Source organism: Hemiscyllium ocellatum, chromosome 42 (assembly GCF_020745735.1).
Source record: "Hemiscyllium ocellatum isolate sHemOce1 chromosome 42, sHemOce1.pat.X.cur, whole genome shotgun sequence".
Classification (NCBI taxonomy): Eukaryota; Metazoa; Chordata; class Chondrichthyes; order Orectolobiformes; family Hemiscylliidae; genus Hemiscyllium; species Hemiscyllium ocellatum.
Genome location: NC_083442.1, coordinates 33,781,011 through 33,799,469, shown reverse-complemented (window position 1 = coordinate 33,799,469; position 18,459 = coordinate 33,781,011). Strand labels below are relative to the sequence as shown.

General features: G+C 50.1%; 1 protein-coding gene across 1 annotated transcript in view; it reads left to right on the top strand.

Moving 5' to 3' along the window:
- The window catches only part of iqgap1 (IQ motif containing GTPase activating protein 1), a 116,418-nt gene that overhangs the window by 93,031 nt on the left and 4,928 nt on the right, over positions 1 to 18,459 (top strand). Inside the window, exons 27-35 of the mRNA XM_060853925.1 lie at positions 910 to 1,050; positions 1,314 to 1,398; positions 2,071 to 2,306; positions 3,641 to 3,773; positions 4,562 to 4,664; positions 8,008 to 8,137; positions 8,765 to 8,852; positions 9,617 to 9,829; positions 16,762 to 16,928. Coding sequence (XP_060709908.1) covers positions 910 to 1,050; positions 1,314 to 1,398; positions 2,071 to 2,306; positions 3,641 to 3,773; positions 4,562 to 4,664; positions 8,008 to 8,137; positions 8,765 to 8,852; positions 9,617 to 9,829; positions 16,762 to 16,928 — 1,296 coding nt within the window. The remainder of the gene's footprint in view (positions 1 to 909; positions 1,051 to 1,313; positions 1,399 to 2,070; positions 2,307 to 3,640; positions 3,774 to 4,561; positions 4,665 to 8,007; positions 8,138 to 8,764; positions 8,853 to 9,616; positions 9,830 to 16,761; positions 16,929 to 18,459) is intronic.

The window sequence follows — 18,459 nt, the reverse complement described above, 5'->3', positions numbered from 1 at the left end:
CTGTGCCCGATTTCACATTGCATTCACTGACCGTGTGGGCTGAGTGGATACGATCCTACCTACAGCTCACAGCTAGCATTAACCCTGGGACCGAGAGAGTGCAGTCTATTTCCATTTGGGAACAAAATTAGGCCATTTGGTCCATTGAGTCTGCTCTGCTCTCCAATAAGATCATGGCTGATCTGGTCATCCACGACTCTCCCTCCCTGCCTTTTCTCCATAACCCTCGATTTCATCCTTACTGATAGAAAAAAGTCGATCTCCGTCTCAGTCTCAATCCCAGCCTGCTCTGCTGGAGGTGACATCTCGTAGGTGAGATGATAAATTGAGCTCCCATCCACCCTCAAGCATGGGTGCTGCTAATTTGAATAAGAGGATAGCATTTAGCTTTGGACTCCTGACTAATGTTTCATCCACAGAACAGATTGAGTTGGTCATTGTCACATTGCTGCTGGTGGAGCTTCCTCTCCACAAATTGGTGCTGGGAGTTTTCACATCACAACAGTGACCCCACTTCACTAATACTTCATTGGCTGTGGAGCACTTTGAGACATCCTTCAGTATTAAAAATTATCATACAGATGCAAGTCCTTTACTGAACAGACAGACAGACAGGCATGGCCCTGTATAGTGTCTGATCAAGGTGTTCTGCTCCTTTCACTGCTGAATGCTGTCAGCTGCCTCAGTTCCTGCTGTAGGGTCCAGTGTAACTGGTAACAACTGGGATGGGGGAAGAAATGAGGAGATGGGAGAGCCCTGCTGTTGGTATGATGTCCATTTCATCAGCAGGGAAATGGTTGGGATTTTGAAGGGTTCACTTTGCCCCTGTGGACTGACATGACAGAGTGGATACTAAGCAGCCCTTTGCATCCAACCGATAGTCAACGTATCCACAATTCTGTTTTTCAGTAAACTCCCGTACGATGTCACACCAGACCAGGCGCTCAGTCATGATGAGGTCAAACAGAGACTAGACACATCGATCAAAAACATGAGAGCAATCACCGACAAATTCCTGTCAGCCATTGTTACATCGGTGGACAAAATCCCGTAAGTACTCATTTCCCACAGCCCTTTAGACACTCTCCACTGACTCCACCCACCCACATATTCCCCTCCCACAGCCCAATCTTTTCCAAGGTTACTGGGAAAGAATGTGACCATTTCTCTCTCTCAGTCTCTTGTCTGGACTCCCAGTGAGGATTGCGTTGGAGACTGGCTGCACCACAGTTCGAGCTGTGATCACTCTATGATCCACCAGCTCCACCATCCCCCTGTCTTTGTTCACCAATACCTCTCTCCCACTGCTGCAGGTACGGAATGAGGCTGATTGCTAAAGTCCTGAAGGATTCCTTGCATGAGAAGTTTCCTGATGCCACAGATGACGAGCTCATTAAGGTAGGTGTCTGGTCACACTGTGTCTGTTGGATGAGAAATGGCACTGAGGCGTAATATCTCTGTGTGGACAGGGCCCATCTGCTTGTCAGTTTCAGACAGGTTTGAATAGAATTGTTTTACACCACCCCCCCCCCCTCCAGCTCTATGTCACCAGCCGGGGGAACACTGGAGGGAGTTACTTTACTGGGTCTGAGCTTCCTTCCTACCTGAGCTCCTGAGGTTTACATTGCAAAGTAAATCGAATATTTTTCCAGCCTTTGATAATTTTGTTTCAACCTTGCTTCTCTTCTCTCTTCTGTTTTAAGGCTTTCGATTTCTCTCCTTTCCACACTCTTCAAACTGAACTTGGGGAAATTTCCCAGGTAGCAGGAGATTGACAATCCTTCGTTTCCTGCCTTTGGAAGTCTGGTCTTTAATTCCTCCTGCGGTGAACCTCTCTGTGAGTGGCAATTGAACTGAAGTTAGTTGTGTGCCTACTCTTTCCTTTGCTGCTCCTCTCTGTGTCCCCTCTTTTCCTGTGTCTCCCATCCCTGTCCTATCACCGATAGCTCTTACTGACTTTTGCCAGTGTCCGGATTATTCCACATTCTATACAAACTTGCTGAGTGTTTTGGGGTGGCAGCTGGGAGCTGTTATGATTGTTGTTGTGAGTTACGTTCTGGCTGATTTCAGATTGTCGGCAATCTGCTGTATTATCGCTACATGAACCCAGCCATCGTGGCCCCTGACGCATTCGATATCATCGATATCTCGGCTGGGGGTGGGGGTCTGACCACCGATCAGAGAAGGAATCTGGGCTCCATCGCTAAGGTCTTACAACATGCTGCCTCCAGTAAAATGTTCGACAAGGAAAACTGCCACCTGGGCTCAGTAAATGATTACCTCTCTCAGGCACACATGAAGTTCAGGTAAATCGATCTCAATCTCTTGCTGTTCTTTATACAATGTCCCCATCTTCTGATACAGACACAACACAGACTCCATCCCCAAACCCCTCCCTTCCCTAGGTCTTTTCATTTAGATATTGAGTCTGTTGAAATTCAGCACTTTCACATCAATAACTAAACATGCAAACCCAGTGGTGGCTGCAGTGTGTACCATCTACAAGATGCACTGCCGCAACTCACCAAAGGTTCTCTAATCCCTCAGTCTCTACCATCCAGAAGGACAAGATACATGGGAATACAACTCCCCTCCCCTCCCCAACCTGACTTGGAAATATATCATTATTCCTTCACTGTGGCTGGGTCAAAATCCTGGAATTGCTTTGCTAATGGCACTGGGGTCAACCCACAGCCGGGAGCCTGCAGCTGTACCAGAAGGCAATAGACAATAGGTGCAGGAGTAGGCCATTCTGCCCTTCGAGCCTGCACTGCCATTCAATATGATCAAGGCTGATCATTCCTAATCAGTATCCGCTTCCTGCCTTATCTCCATAACCCTTGATTCCACAATCCATGAGAGCTCTATCCAACTCTTTCTGAAATGAATCCAGAGACTGGGCCTCCACTGCCCTCTGGGGCAGAGCATTCCACACAGCCACCACTCTCTGGGTGAAGAAGTTTCTCCTCATCTCTGTCCTAAATGGACTACCCGTATTTTTAAGCTGTGTCCTCTGGTTCGGCACTCACCCATCAGCGGAAACATGTTTCCTGCTGCCAGAGTGTCCAATCCTTTCATACTCTTATACGTCTCAATCAGATCCCCTCTCAGTCTTCTAAGCTAAGGCAGCTCACCATCATCTCCTCGAGGGGCCACGAGGGATGGGCCATATCTTGTGAACAAATAATAACAAACAAAAGCTAAAAAGGCTTGCAATTATGTATTACCATTAATCTATCCTCCCAGGACATGACACAGCAATGTAGTCAGATGTATTACCTTTAAATAAACATGGGAATACTCCGGCATGGCCAGAGGTGTGGGTCTGAAGGAGGAGGGTGAGGGAGGAGCAGGAAGGGAATTAGATTAGATTAGATTAGATTAGATTAGATTAGATTAGATTACTTACAGTGTGGAAACAGGCCCTTCGGCCCAACAAGTCCACACCGACCCACCGAAGCGTATACTACCCAGACCCATACTCCTACATTACCATCCAAGCAGCAGAAGGCACAGCGTCCAGTGATGCATGATGGTACATTATGGATTTTCTCTCTCTCGTTCTCTCAATCTTTATATCGATGACTCTTCCTCTTTCTCTCTCTCTCTCCCGTATTCTCACTGTTCCCCCTCTGTCCAGACGATTCTTCCAGGCTGCTTGTGAGGTTCCAGAGCTCGAGGACCGTTTTAACGTTGATGAATACTCAGACCGTGTGACTGTGACCAAGCCGGTGATTTATATTTCCATTGGAGAGATCATCAACACTCACACGGTGAGTTTACCGGGGCAGGACCAGGAGCAGCCTCCCTCTGGGTACAGGGATTCAGCATTTCCCAAGGTTCAGTCTGTGGAGACACAGCTCCCTGCTGGATCACACAGTCTGGATGGGCTTCTTATCCACTCAGACTGTGAGTGAACAGCCAGAACCAATCCTACGTTACGCTATTCCCAAGAGGGATGGTGTGTGTACAGAGCAACGACTACATGTGGCTGATCTTGGAAATACATTGCCATTTCTTTCCTTTAGCTTATTTTTTTAAACAGTAATTGCGCTTCTGTAACCATCTGTGGGGTTGGTTAGCTCAGCTGGCTGGAGGTCTGTTTGCAATGCAGAGGAATGCCAATAACATGGGTTTAATTCCCAAGTTACCACCATCAGTTGGGCCAAAAAGCCTGTTTCCGTGCTGTATGACTCGATGAAGGACTCTCCAACACAACCTCTCCCCTCGCCTGAGGCGTAGTGACCCTCAGGTTAAACCACCACCAGCCATCTCTCTCTCGAATGAGAGAGCATCCCCTAGGACTATAGTCTCATTCCTTTAACATAGAGTATGAGTTTTATTTGTATAACACCTTTCACAACTCTCAAGGTATTTCCATGTACTTGATTAGATTTTAAGTGTAATCAGAGAGTGGGATTGCTGCCCACTTGGCCAGGCAGAATGTGGGAACCCCCGGTCAGCAAGAGGATACTTACATCCTGAATTCATCTCTTTGATTGGTGCTTACTCGTTTTTGGGTCCACAGTCCATCTGTCTGATGTTTTCTCTCACTTTGTAGCTTTTCCTGGATCACCAAGACGCTATTGCTCCTGAACACAACGATCCCATTCATGAGCTACTGGAAGATCTTGGTGAAGTGCCCACCATTGAGTCTCTAGTCGGCAAGTACCTGCTGTTTTACTCTGCTCCTTTACCCCCTTGCCAGCTTCACCCAGACAGCACGGAGGAGTCAGGGCATGATCCTCTCTAACCTGGGGATCAGACACCTGACCTGGCCATTCTTAGCAGCTCCCTCCCCTCCCCTCACTATGGCGCTCTGAGCAAATTCATTCACGTGTGACCCTCTCTGATCCACTCATGTTCCTCCAGGATTTATGATGGCAATCCAGCTGTCTTAAGGTAGAATATACCTGTTCTCACTCTAGGAATTGGACTTGTCACACTGTCCTGTGAGCTAACCACATACACAACGGGCAGTGAGATACTAAACCCTTCAGATCCCTGATACAGACCCCAGTCGCTAACCATTGACTCCAGCTTCTCGACATCCAACAGGTTCCTGAACTGAGCTTCCAACCCCATATTGTGTACATCATCAAATTAACATCTTCTCACCTATTGTTGTGGTTCTGTTCACCGAGCTGGGAATGTGTTGCAGACATTTCGTCCCCTGTCTAGGTGACATCCTCAGTGCTTGGGAGTCTCCTGTGAAGCGCTTCTGTGATCTTTCCTCCGGCATTTATAGTGGTTTGTATCTGCCACTTCCGGTTCTCAGTTCCAGCTGTCCGCTGAAGTGATCGGTATATTGGGTCCAGGTCGATGTGTTTGGACCCAATATACCGACCACTGCAGCGGACAGCTGGAACTGAGAACCGGAAGCGGCAGATTCAAACCACTACAAATGCCGGAGGAAAGATCACAGAAGCACTTCACAGGGGGCTCCCAAGCACTGAGGATGTCACCTAGACAGGGGACGAAACGTCTGCAACACAAATTCCCAGCTCGGTGAACAGAACCACAACAACGAGCACCCAAGCTACAAATCTTCTCACAAACTTTGATCTTCCCACCTCCTTAGCGTGGTCCATCCCTCCCCTCCCACGGTCCTCACTCACATTTCCTGCCATCTGTGTCAGACTGTTCCAGGGTTCTCCTGTGCTCCTAAAGCCTTGCCCTGTTTGTCAATTTGCATTTTTCCAGAATCCCAAACCACAGCTCCACATCCTATCATTGGTGTCAAATTCATCTTTGACATCACTCCTCCCTATTTCTGTCACCTCCTCCAGCCCCTACACCCCTCTCTATTTCTGTCACCCCCTCCAGCCCCTACACCCCCTCCCTATCTCTGTCACCTCCTCCAGCCCCTACACCCCTCTCTATTTCTGTCACCCCCTCCAGCCCCTACACCCCCTCCCTATCTCTGCCAACTCCTCCAGCCCCTACACCCCCTCCCTATCTCTGTCACCTCCTCCAGCCCCTACACCCCCTCCCTATCTCTGCCAACTCCTCCAGCCCCTACACCCCCTCCCTATCTCTGTCACCTCCTCCAGCCCCTACACCCCCTCCCTATCTCTGCCAACTCCTCCAGCCCCTACACCCCCTCCCTATCTCTGTCACCTCCTCCAGCCCCTACACCCCCTCCCTATCTCTGCCAACTCCTCCAGCCCCTACACCCCCTCCCTATCTCTGTCACCTCCTCCAGCCCCTACACCCCCTCCCTATCTCTGCCAACTCCTCCAGCCCCTACACCCCCTCCCTATCTCTGTCACCTCCTCCAGCCCCTACACCCCCTCCCTATCTCTGCCAACTCCTCCAGCCCCTACACCCCCTCCCTATCTCTGTCACCTCCTCCAGCCCCTACACCCTCTCCCTCTCTCTGTCACCTCCTCCAGCCCCTACACCCTCTCCCTATCTCTGTAACCCCCTCCAGCCCCTACACCCCCTCCCTATCTCTGTCACCTCCTCTGGACCCTACACCCCCTCCATATCTCTGTCACCTCCTCTGGCCCCTACACCCCCTCCCTATCTCTGTCCCCCCCTCCAGCCCCTACACTTCCTCCCTATCTCTGTCCCCCCTCCAGCCCCTACACCCCCTCCCTATCTCTGTCACCTCCTCCAGCCCCTACACCCCTCCCTATCTCTGCCACCTCCTCCAGCCCCTACACCCCCTCCCTATCTCTGTCCCCCCCTCCAGCCCCTACACCCTCTCCCTATCTCTGCCACCTCCTCCAGCCCCTACACCCTCTCCCTATCACTGTCACCTCCTCAAGCCCCTACACCCCCTCCCTATCTCTGTAACCCCCTCCAGCCCCTACACCCCCTCCATATCTCTGTCACCTCCTCTGGCCCCTACACCACCTCCCTATCTCTGTCCTCCCCTCCAGCCCCTACACCCCCTCCCTATCTCTGTCCTCCCCTCCAGCCCCTACACCCCCTCCCTATCTCTGTCACCTCCTCCAGCCCCTACACCCCTCCCTATCTCTACCACCTCCTCCAGCCCCTACACCCCCTCCCTATCTCTGTAACCCCCTCCAGCCCCTACACCCCCTCCCTATCTCTGTCACCTCCTCCAGCTCCTACACCCCTCCCTATCTCTGCCACCCCCTCCAGCCCCTACACCCCCTCCCTACCTCTGTCCCCCCTCCAGCCCCTACACCCCCCCCCCTATCTCTGTCACTCCTTCCTGTCCCTACAACCCCTCCCTATCTCTGTAACCCCCTACAGCCCCTACACCCCCTCCCTATCTCTGTCACCTGCTCCAGCCCCTACACCCCCTCCCTATCTCTGTCACCTCCTCCAGCCCCTACACCCCCTCCCTATCTCTGTCATCTCCTCCAGCCCCTACACCCCCTCCCTATCTCTGTCACCTCCTCCAGCCCCTACACCCCCTCCCTATCTCTGTCACCTCCTCCAGCCCCTACACCCCCTCCCTATCTCTGTCACCTCCTCCAGCCCCTACACCCCCTCCCTATCTCTGTCACCTCCTCCAGCCCCTACACCCCCTCCCTATCTCTGTCACCTCCTCCAGCCCCTACACCCCCTCCCTATCTCTGTCACCTCCTCCAGCCCCTACACCCCCTCCCTATCTCTGTCACCTCCTCCAGCCCCTACACCCCCTCCCTATCTCTGTCACCTCCTCCAGCCCCTACACCCCCTCCCTATCTCTGTCACCTCCTCCAGCCCCTACACCCCCTCCCTATCTCTGCCACCCCCTCCAGCCCCTACACCCCCTCCCTATCTCTGCCACCCCCTCCAGCCCCTACACCCCCTTCCCTATCTCTGCCATTGTCGGCTGTGCTCTGGAATTCCCTCTCTGCCTTGTGACCTCACCTTCCTCCTTGAACTCACTGTCAACTCGCCAAACGTTTTGTTTCCATCACTGTGTCTCAACCTGTCACCCAGTGTTGCACCTTGTTCAGTGTCTGTGCTGTGAAGTTGCTGGGGAATGTTTTGCTTTATCAAAGTTATTTGTTGAGTTAATTCATTGGGGTCTCTCTCCCACAGGTGAAGGGGGTTTTCATGAAGCGAATAAAGAGCAGCTTTCCAAGACAGAGCTTTCCCTGACTCTCACCAATAAATTTGATGTGTCTGGGAGTGAGAACGAGGAGATGAACGCACGTACCCTGTTGCTGAAGTAAGCTGTTTGCTTCGGGAGGGGTGATTGGGGAGGGGCTACAGATTAAGAGCTTCTCAAAAGAAACTTAATTTCTGTAGCACCTTTCACAACTTCCCAATTTACAGCCAATGAGATGCTTTTGAAGTGATGACCAGCTAATTTGTCAGTCAGTGATGTTGGGGGTAGACATTGGCTTTAAGACTGAGAACACCACTTGCCTTTGAGACAGTGTGGCCGGGGGATTGTTTCTGTGGGACTGAGAGAACAGGTGAACAATATTCACCTGAAAGATAGTGTGTTTGTGAGACTGCAGCACTCCTTCACCTCTGCACCTTCCTCCAATTCTGGCTCTTGCACATGCCCAATTTCAACCATCAATGGCTGAGCCTTCCACTGCCTGCATCCCAAACTCTGGTCTTCCTTCCTACTCCGCTCAACCGGTCTCTCTCTCTCTGTCTCTCTCAATTCCTGTATCTATGTTTCTCTCCCTTCCTCCCTGTCTCCCCCTCTTCCTTGAACTCTGCGTCGCTCTCTCTCAATTCCTCTGTCCCTATCTCTCTCTTTCCTCCCTCTCCCTTTTCTCCTTCAGGAATATCCCAAACCAGTCTGCAATGTGACCCTGACCGCGGTCTTGCTCTGTTCCAGCACCAAGCGTTTGATTGTCGATGTGATTCGCTTCCAACCCGGTGAAACGTTGACCGAGATCCTGGAGACCCCGGCCTCTGCGGAGCAAGTGAGTGCTGAATCTTCCCAAACATTTGAAGGGTGCATTCTTGTGATGTCTCATCAGAGAGTTGATCACTGACTGACTGAGCTCCAGTTCCTAACCGGGCTTAAGAGCCTTCCGTCCCATGCTATCCATTCATGGGGCTGAGTGGTCTCCTGTCCTATCCTATCTGTGCAAGGGGCTGAAGTCCTCCTGTTCCTATGCCACTGCCTTCTCCTCTTCCTGTGCAGTCGGTTTCAGGTGCTGAATGGCCTCCTCCTGTTGGGATCATAGAATCCCTACAGAGGGAAGCAGGCCATTTGGCCCATCGAGTCCACACCCACCCTCCAAAGAGAAGCTCACTCAGACCCATCCCCTATTTTATCCCTGTATCCAGCGTGGCCAATCCACCCTAACCTGCACATCTTTGGACTCTGGGAGGAAACTGAAGCACGCAGACCCAGGGAGAATGTGCAAACTCCACACGAACAGTCGCCCGAGGATGGGATCGAACTTGGGTCCCTGGTGCTGTGAAGCAGCAATGCTAACCACTGAGCCACCGTGCCAGCTGTAATCTGTGTAACAGGCTTGGGCAGCTCAGTGGCCACCCCCTGTTCCTGTGACTGTTAACTGAGGAACATTGTGTGCTAACAGAGAATAGAATGGCTTTGCTTTAGGAAATAGTTTGAACTGCAGATACCAAACCTCAGTGTTTGAGAGGCCCCTGCTGACATTGTCTCTCTCTCTCTCTCTCTCTCTCTCTATCTCCCATCCCCTCTGTCTCCCCACAGGACGCTGATCACCAGCGAGCCATGCAGAGGAGAGCTATCCGAGATGCCAAGACTCCCGAGAAGATGAAACAGAACCAAGTCCAGTCAGAGGAAAACCAGATGTCTCTCAAGGAGAAGAAAGAAAAGATTGAACAGAATTTGAAAAAGTTGGCAACTCTGGGAAAGGTCAACCCAGTGAACAAATACCAGGACCTGATCAATGATATCGCCAAGGTAACACCCTTAGCACGAGGGGGTGCCCATTCACTGGACACTCTCTGAATTCACTGCGAGACGGGATGGGCTGGGTTCATGAGATATTCAACTCAGGTTGGCCTCACACACAGCTCAGTCTGAACCCAGTAAACACTACCCCAGCACTTACATTTGTATAGCACCTTGCATAAGCTCAGGCTGCCTGAAAAGCCCATCACAGCCAATGAGGCAACATTCTGAAGTGCAGTCGCTGGTATTAATGCAGGAAAGGGGTGACACAGTGGCTCAGGGGGTAGCACCACTGCCTTACAGCACCAGGGATCGTCGTTTACACATTCTCCCCAGATCTGTGTGGATTTCGGGCGGCTGCTCCGGTTTCCTCCCACAGTCCAAAGATGTCCAGGCGAGGATGGATTGGTTATGGGGATGGGGTGGGTCTGGGTGGGAGGTTCAGTGCCAAATGGCCTGTTTCTGCACTATGGGAACTGTATGAAACACACAGACACAAGAAGATCCTACCAACTGCAATGTGGTCATGACCAGTTACTCTTTATCCTGCAACAGGGGAGAGCCCCTTGCCCATCCCTAACTGCCCTGAACTGAGTAACTCGCTTGGGCCCTTTCAGAGGCAGGTCAGAGTCAACCACATTGCTGTGGCTCGGGAGTCACATGAAGGCCAGAGGCAGGGTTTGGGCAGAGAACATTGTAGGTTAGTTACAGACAGTCCATTGCCTTCCCTGAAGGGCACTGGTGAACTAGATCGAGTTTTAGAACAATCAATGCTCACCATAGCTTTCAGTTCCACGTTTTGATTTATTGAATATAAATTCCCCCCAGCATGGGCTATGGGTTATAGTCTAGTGACCATAACACTGCTGCCTGTCTTGCCTCACTGTGACTATCACTGGAGTATAAATCCCTGTTGAGGACAAACTCCCCTGCTCCTCTTCAATACACCACCTCAGTACACCATCTCATTTCCAGCTGAGAGGAAGGACTTCAGTTTAACCTCTTAGATCTGTCCTCATGCACACACCCAGTGTCTCATATGTACTCATTCTCTCTCTCACTCACTTTCACATATTCTCTTTCTCTCAAAACATACATTCTCACTCAGTCACACACACTCTCACTTACTGACTCACTCACTCAGTCTTGAATTGACCCACCTTCGTTCATCTATCAGGAAGGAACTTCCAGTCTTCCCAAGGCATCCAGTTTGTATTCTCACTCAGAAGAAACAAGCTGTTGAAGCAGCCTCGGACTGCACCATTTCACTGAGAGCTGGAGTTGCTGACACAGCAGTCCTCAGTTACACCACTAGATGGTGGTAAAATGCTGTGTGAATGTGAGGATCCAATTAGATTAGATTAGACTTACAGTGTGGAAACAGGCCCTTCGGCCCAACAAGTCCACACCGACCCGCCGAAGCGCAACCCACCCATACCCCTACATTTACCCTTTACCTAACACTGCGGGCAATTTAGCATGGCCAATTCACCTGACCCGCACATCTTTGTGACTGTGGGAGGAAACCGGAGCACCCGGAGGAAACTCACGCAGACACGGGGAGAATATGCAAACTCCACACAGTCAGTCACCTGAGTCGGGAATTGAACCTGGGTCTCAGGCGCTGTGAGGCAGCAGTGCTAGCCACTGTGCTACCGTGCCGCCCACTAATCAGTCTTAATCATAGGAACAGACCATTGACCCATCTGTATGTATAGGCTACACACAAACCTCCTTCAACCTCCACCCTCCTCTTTATCTCACCCAAACTTAGTATCCTTCTGTCCATTTCTCCCTCCTGTCTGTTATTCAGGTTCCCTTTAAATGTGTCACATTCACTCCGAAGAGTAACCCACCCAGACTAATTTCCTGTCTCTCTCTCTCTCTCTCTCTCTCTGGGCTCCGTCTCCACCCAACTGCTCACCTCTTCCTTTCCCTCTGCCCAACTTCAGCATAAAATACTACTTTTTTCTAGATGTTTATAGTTCTGATGAAGACTTGAAACATTCATTCTGCTTTCTTCCCACAGATCGGTGCTGGGTCTAATACTTTTCATCATTAACATAAATGATTTGGATGTGAGCATAAGGGGTACAGTTAGTAAGTTTGCAGGTGACACCAAAATTGAGGTGTAGTGGACAGCGAAGGAGGTTAGCTCAGATTACAACAGGATCTTGATCAAATGGGCCAATGGGTTGAGGAGTGGCAGATGGAGTTTAATTCAGATAAATGCGAGGTGCTGCATTTTGGGAAAGCAAATCTTAGCAGAATTTATACACGTAATGGTAAGGTCCTGGGGAGTGTTGCTGAACAAAGAGACCTTGGAGTGCAGGTTCCTAGCTCCTTGAAAGTGGAGTCACAGGTAGATAGGATAGTGAAGAAGGTGTTTGGTATGCTATCCTTTATTATATTCCATACAGTGTGGAAAGTGGCCCTTCAGCCCAAACAGTCCACACCGACCTGCTGAAGAGTAACCCACCCAGATCTATTTCCCTCTGACTAATGCACCTAACACTATGGGCAATTTAGCATGGCCAATCCACCCTAACCTGCACATCTTTCGACCATGGGAGGAAACCAGAGCACCCAGAGGAAACCCAGGCAGACACAGGGAGAATGTGCAAACTCCACACAATCACCTGAGGCTGGAATCGAACCTGGGACCCTGGAGCTATGAGGCAGCAGCACTAACCACTGAGCTACCATGCCATGATATGTTTCTCAACCCCATTCTCCTGCCTTCTCCCTTGATTTTTTTTTGCCCTCGAGCGTCAGAGGGAAATGCTCTTATAGAGGTTTATAAAATCATGAGGGGCATGGACAGGGTGAATAACCAAGGACTTTTTCCCAGGGACAGGGAGTCCAGAACTAGAAAGCATAGGTTCGAGGTGAGAGGAGAAAGAGTTAAAAGGGACCTAAGGGGCAGCATTTTCACATGGAGTGTATGGAATGAGCTGTCAGAGGACGTGCTGGAGGCTGGTACAATTACAGCACTTAAAAGGCATCTAGATGGGTATATGAATGAGATGGGGTTAGAGAGATATGGGCCAGGTGCTGGCAATTCTTACACTGTAAGACTGCAGCAACTGGGCTTATATACCCTTGAGTTTAGAAGACTGAGAGGGGATCTGTGAGACATATAAGATTATGAAAGGATTGGACACTCTGGCAGCAGGAAACATGTTCCCGCTGATGGGTGAGTGCCGAACCAGAGGACACAGCTTAAAAATACGGAGTAGACCATTTAGGACAGAGATGAGGAGAAACTTCTTCACCCAGAGAGTGGCGGCTGTGTGGAATGCTCTGCCCCAGAGGGCAGTGGAGGCCCAGTCTCTGGATTCATTTAAGAAAGAGTTGGATAGAGCTCTCAAAGATAGTGCAATCAAGGGTTATGGAGATAAGGCAGGAAGAGGATACTAATTAGGAAAGATCAGCCATGATCATATTAAATGGCAGTGCAGGCTCGAAGGGCAGAATGGCCTACTCCTGCACCTGTTGTCTAATTGGAACAAGATCAGTTTTGGATATCAGGTCGGTATGAAGGGTTTGTTTCTGTGCTGCACATCTCTATGACTCTGAGTGATGACTGGTGAACGTTTAGCCCCCAATCAGCATTATGAAAAAGAAACCAGGGCTTATCTGGTCATTTAGCACATGGCTGTTTGGGATCATGCTGTGCACACATTGGCCACTGCATTTCCACAGCACACAGTGACTCCACCCTCTCACAGTAAAATGCCATGAGACATCCAGAGATCCTAAAAAGCAGGATTATAAATGGTTTCTTTGTTTTCCAGGTCATCATGTCCTCCAGGCCAGAAATCCACCAGTATTCCCAATTTCTATAACTCCGGTGTTACCCCGGAGTGATTGACAAACTGCCCTCTGGGGATGGGTAATAATCCCAAGAATGCATTTAAAAACATGTCAACTCACAGGCAACCGGAGGCCTTTTTTTTAAACCTGTTTAGGTGGCTGCTCACAGCAGCTGAGAATCATGTACAAGAACGTGGGGTGAATACACTCAAGTTCATGAGTGAAAGCCTCACTGTGACTCCACACAGTCTTTCACTCCCTTTCCCAACCACACAAACGTTCACATTGGTTCATACACTCTCTCACTCCTATTCTTATAAAAGCAAACACTGCAGGTACTAGAAATCTGAAACAAAGGGTGTGCTAGAGAAACTCAGCAGGTCTGACAGCAACTGTGGAGAGAGAAGCAGAGTTAACATTTCAAGCCCAGTATTACTACTCTCCAGAAGAACTCCTCTGAAGAACCAGTTATTCCAGCTTCAAAATATTAATGTGTTTTCTTTCCTCAGATGTTTGTCAGACCTGCTCAGTTTCTCCAGCAATCTGTGTTTGTCTCATATTCATTCCCCTTCTCACACGGAGATTCTCTCTGTCCTCATGCACACACCCAGTGTCTCATATTTACTGTCTTTGACACACGAGCGCACACTGAGACATATTCTCTCTCACTCACACATTCTTTCTCACTCATTCACATATTCTTTCTCTCACACACACACATTCCCTCACTCACTCCCACTCACTCTCACACACATTCTCTGTCACTCTCAAATGCACACACTTCTCTCACTCACTCACTCTTTCACACACACATTCACTCACTTTCACACACATTCTCTCACATCCACACACATTCTGTCTCTCTCACACACACACACACACACACACTCACTAATATACATACAAATTTTCTCTCACTCATACATACAAATTCTTTCTCTCACACACACATTCTCTCACACACACACACATATTCTCTCTCTCACACACACACATTCTCTCACACACACACACACATTCTCTCTCTCACACACACACATTCTCTCACACACACACACACATTCTCTCTCTCACACACACACATTCTCTCACACACGCACACACATTGTCTCTCACTCACATTCTCTCTCTCATTCACACACACGTTCTCACTCACACACATGTTCTCCCACTTTCTCTCACAGATATTTTCTTTCTCACTCTCACACAAGCTCACATCCATTCTCTCTGTCGTACTCACACACAAAGCATGCACACTCTCACTTCTCTCACACACACACACCTGCACAAACACATTCTCCCAGGCACAGTGTCACACACATATAGAGTCATAGAGATGTCCAGTACGAAAACAGACCCTTTGGTCCAACCCATCCATGCCGACCAGATATCCCAACCCAATCTAGTCCCACTTGCCAGCACCTGGCCCATATCCCTCCAAACCCTTCCTACTCATATACCCATCCAGATGCTTTTTAAATGTTGTAATTGTACCAGCCTCCGCCACTTCCTCTGGCAACACAGCCTATACACGTACCAACCTCTGAGTGAAAATGTTGCCCCTTAGGTCCCTTTTTTATCTTTCCCCTCTCACCCTAAACCTATGCCCTCTAGTTCTGGACTCCCCCACCCCAGGGAAGAGACTTTTTCTATTTATCCTATCCATGCCCCTCATGATTTTATAAACCTCTATAACATCCTCTCTCTCTCTCTCTCATACACACACACACACTTACACAATAACATTAGCTGTTGTTTCACACTTTAGCTGTAACTGTCAGAGTTCAGCTGCAGGGCTGTGTGCCACACTCTCACCTCCTAAGGGACCCGCACAACTTGTATAACTGGTCAGAGAAACATCTTCCTCTCCACCCCACCCAAACACACCTCATTTGAATATAATTCACAGCCTGGTTATTTTTAAATAAATGAAATCTGATCTGCCTCAAGATTGCTTCTGATCACTCAGCAGGATTGCCTGCTTCTAGTGAAATCTGAAATCAGAACATCAGAGAACCACTCACCATCCTGATTTGGAAATATATTTATATTCTTTCACTGTGGCTGGATTAGAATCTGGGAGTGGCCTGCCCAGCAGTGTTGAGGTTCTGTCTATACCCAACTCTGCAGCAGTTCGAGAGGGCAGCTGTCCACCACTGACTCCAGGGCTATTGGGGATGGACATTAAATGTTGGCCCAATCAGCCAAGCCCACATGTGAAAATAAGAAAAAAGATGAGAGAGGTTGACGAATGGAAAAACATCATCAACCTGGAATTCTAACCCTGTTTCTCTCCATGGAAGTTGCTAGACTTGCTGATTAAATCCAGCTTTTCCTGTTCTCATTTTGTGCGTGTGAGAACGATGGCACTGAGATTGGGCGATTTTTTTCCCACAGTTTTCTGCTCCGTCTTTCCTCATGCATTTGAACATCTTGGAATGTTTATCTTTATTGAAGGTGCTATATGAATGTAAGTGGGTGTTTGGTATAAGTGTTGCCAGCATCTGCTGCTTCCCTCAGCCTGTTGTTCCAGTGTGGCTGGACGGAGAAGTGTTGGTCTGGTCAGTCGTGGGAGACATCGCAGCTGAGGCTGAGGATGATGCTGGCCATTTGTGATATTGCTCTCTGCACACTCAGCCCATGCTGTGCAAGCACACCGAGAACACACACCAACACCACCATGCACGTTCCTGAGCACACGCACACACACCCGTGAAATCAATTCTGCATGTACACGTACGTGCTGTGTCATGCTGAACAGGTGCAGACACCTGCACCTGAGCATGCACATATACCTACACACACGTGTACACACCCCACACATGCACACACATGTAACTACACACATGTACACACCCCACACATGCACACATATATAACTACACACACACACTTAACACCCTACACATGCAAACACACATAACTACATACACATGTACACACCCCATACATGTACATCTGCCCATGCGCACAGGATTAACACATATCTCTGCACATTTATCACCACACATGAAACCAAACTGGGATCTTCCTACTCAGTCTGGCTCAGTACCACACCAGGTGGTATGTTTGTCATAGCTCACATGCCAGGGGCAAATTTAATCCCTGTCTGTTCCTGGCTGCAGGACATTAGAAACCAGCGTCGATACCGGCAGAGGCGGAAGGCAGAGCTGGTGCGACTGCAGCAGACATACAGTGGCCTGATCTCCAAAACTGCCTTCTTCGAAGAACAGATTGACTACTACAACCAGTACATCAAGACCTGCATGGATAACCTGGCCAGCAAAGGAAAGTGAGTGGCCCCACTTCCCTGTTCTGATACTGACTTTGTTCCTGATATTCCCAATGCACGCTGACCCTAAGCTTGGAAAAGGTGAAAAGATAAACATTAATACAAGGTTTGTAGCCCTAGACTTCACTTGGAGGTCACCACTGATGATGTTACCCAGCCAGGTAATGAAACGTCTGGATATCAAACCTACAGCTTAGCGAGCAACACCTACACCCTAAAGATAAACATTAAAGTGTAGGGAACAGATCATTTAGTCCGTGATTCTGCTGATGGCCCATTGGCAGGGCACTGCAAAGAGTCCCACTCCCTCCTATTCTTTCCCACTAGCCCTGTAAACCTTTCTTCTTCTTGAGAATTATTCTGGTTCCCTTTTGAAAGTTACTCCTAAAGTTGTGTTATTTTGGGCAGTTTATTCAAGATCACTGCAGGAGGGAATGGGGAAAATATAACCATGGCATTGACCTGAAGGTTGTGAAGAGCTTAAAGACCAAGAGAGAAGATAAATTCCACCTTTCCTGTCTCCTTATGTTTCTGTGATCACTGATCACTTGAGCTTTTCGGGTCTTTTTAAGCTACAAATCTTTCTTATCCTTATCCCTCTCCCTCTGCACCCACACCCACACCCTCACCCACACCCACACCCCCACCCCCACCCACACCCTCTCCCACACCCACACCCTCACCCACACCCACACCCTCTCCCACACCCACACCCTCACCCACACCCCCACCCTCACCCCCACCCACACCCTCTCCCACACCCACACCCTCACCCACACCCACACCCTCTCCCACACCCACACCCTCACCCTCACCCACACCCTCACCCTCACCCACACCCTCACCCACACCCACACCCTCACCCTCACCCTCACCCACACCCTCACCCTCTCCCACACCCACACCCACACCCTCACCCACACCCTCACCCACACCCACACCCTCTCCCACACCCACACCCTCACCCACACCCACACCCTCTCCCACACCCACACCCTCACCCTCACCCACACCCTCTCCCACACCCTCTCCCACACCCACACCCTCACCCTCTCCCACACCCTCACCCACACCCACACCCTCACCCACACCCACACCCTCTCCCACACCCACACCCTCACCCACACCCACACCCACACCCTCACCCACACCCTCACCCACACCCTCACCCACACCCACACCCACACCCTCACCCACACCCACACCCACACCCTCACCCACACCCACACCCACACCCTCACCCACACCCTCACCCTCACCCACACCCACACCCTCACCCACACCCACACCCTCACCCACACCCTCACCCACACCCACACCCACACCCTCACCCTCACCCACACCCACACCCACACCCTCACCCACACCCACACCCTCACCCACACCCACACCCACACCCTCACCCTCACCCTCACCCACACCCTCACCCACACCCACACCCTCACCCACACCCACACCCACACCCTCACCCACACCCACACCCACACCCACGTGACCCCAAAGACTCTCACTGTCCAATTGTCTTCAACCT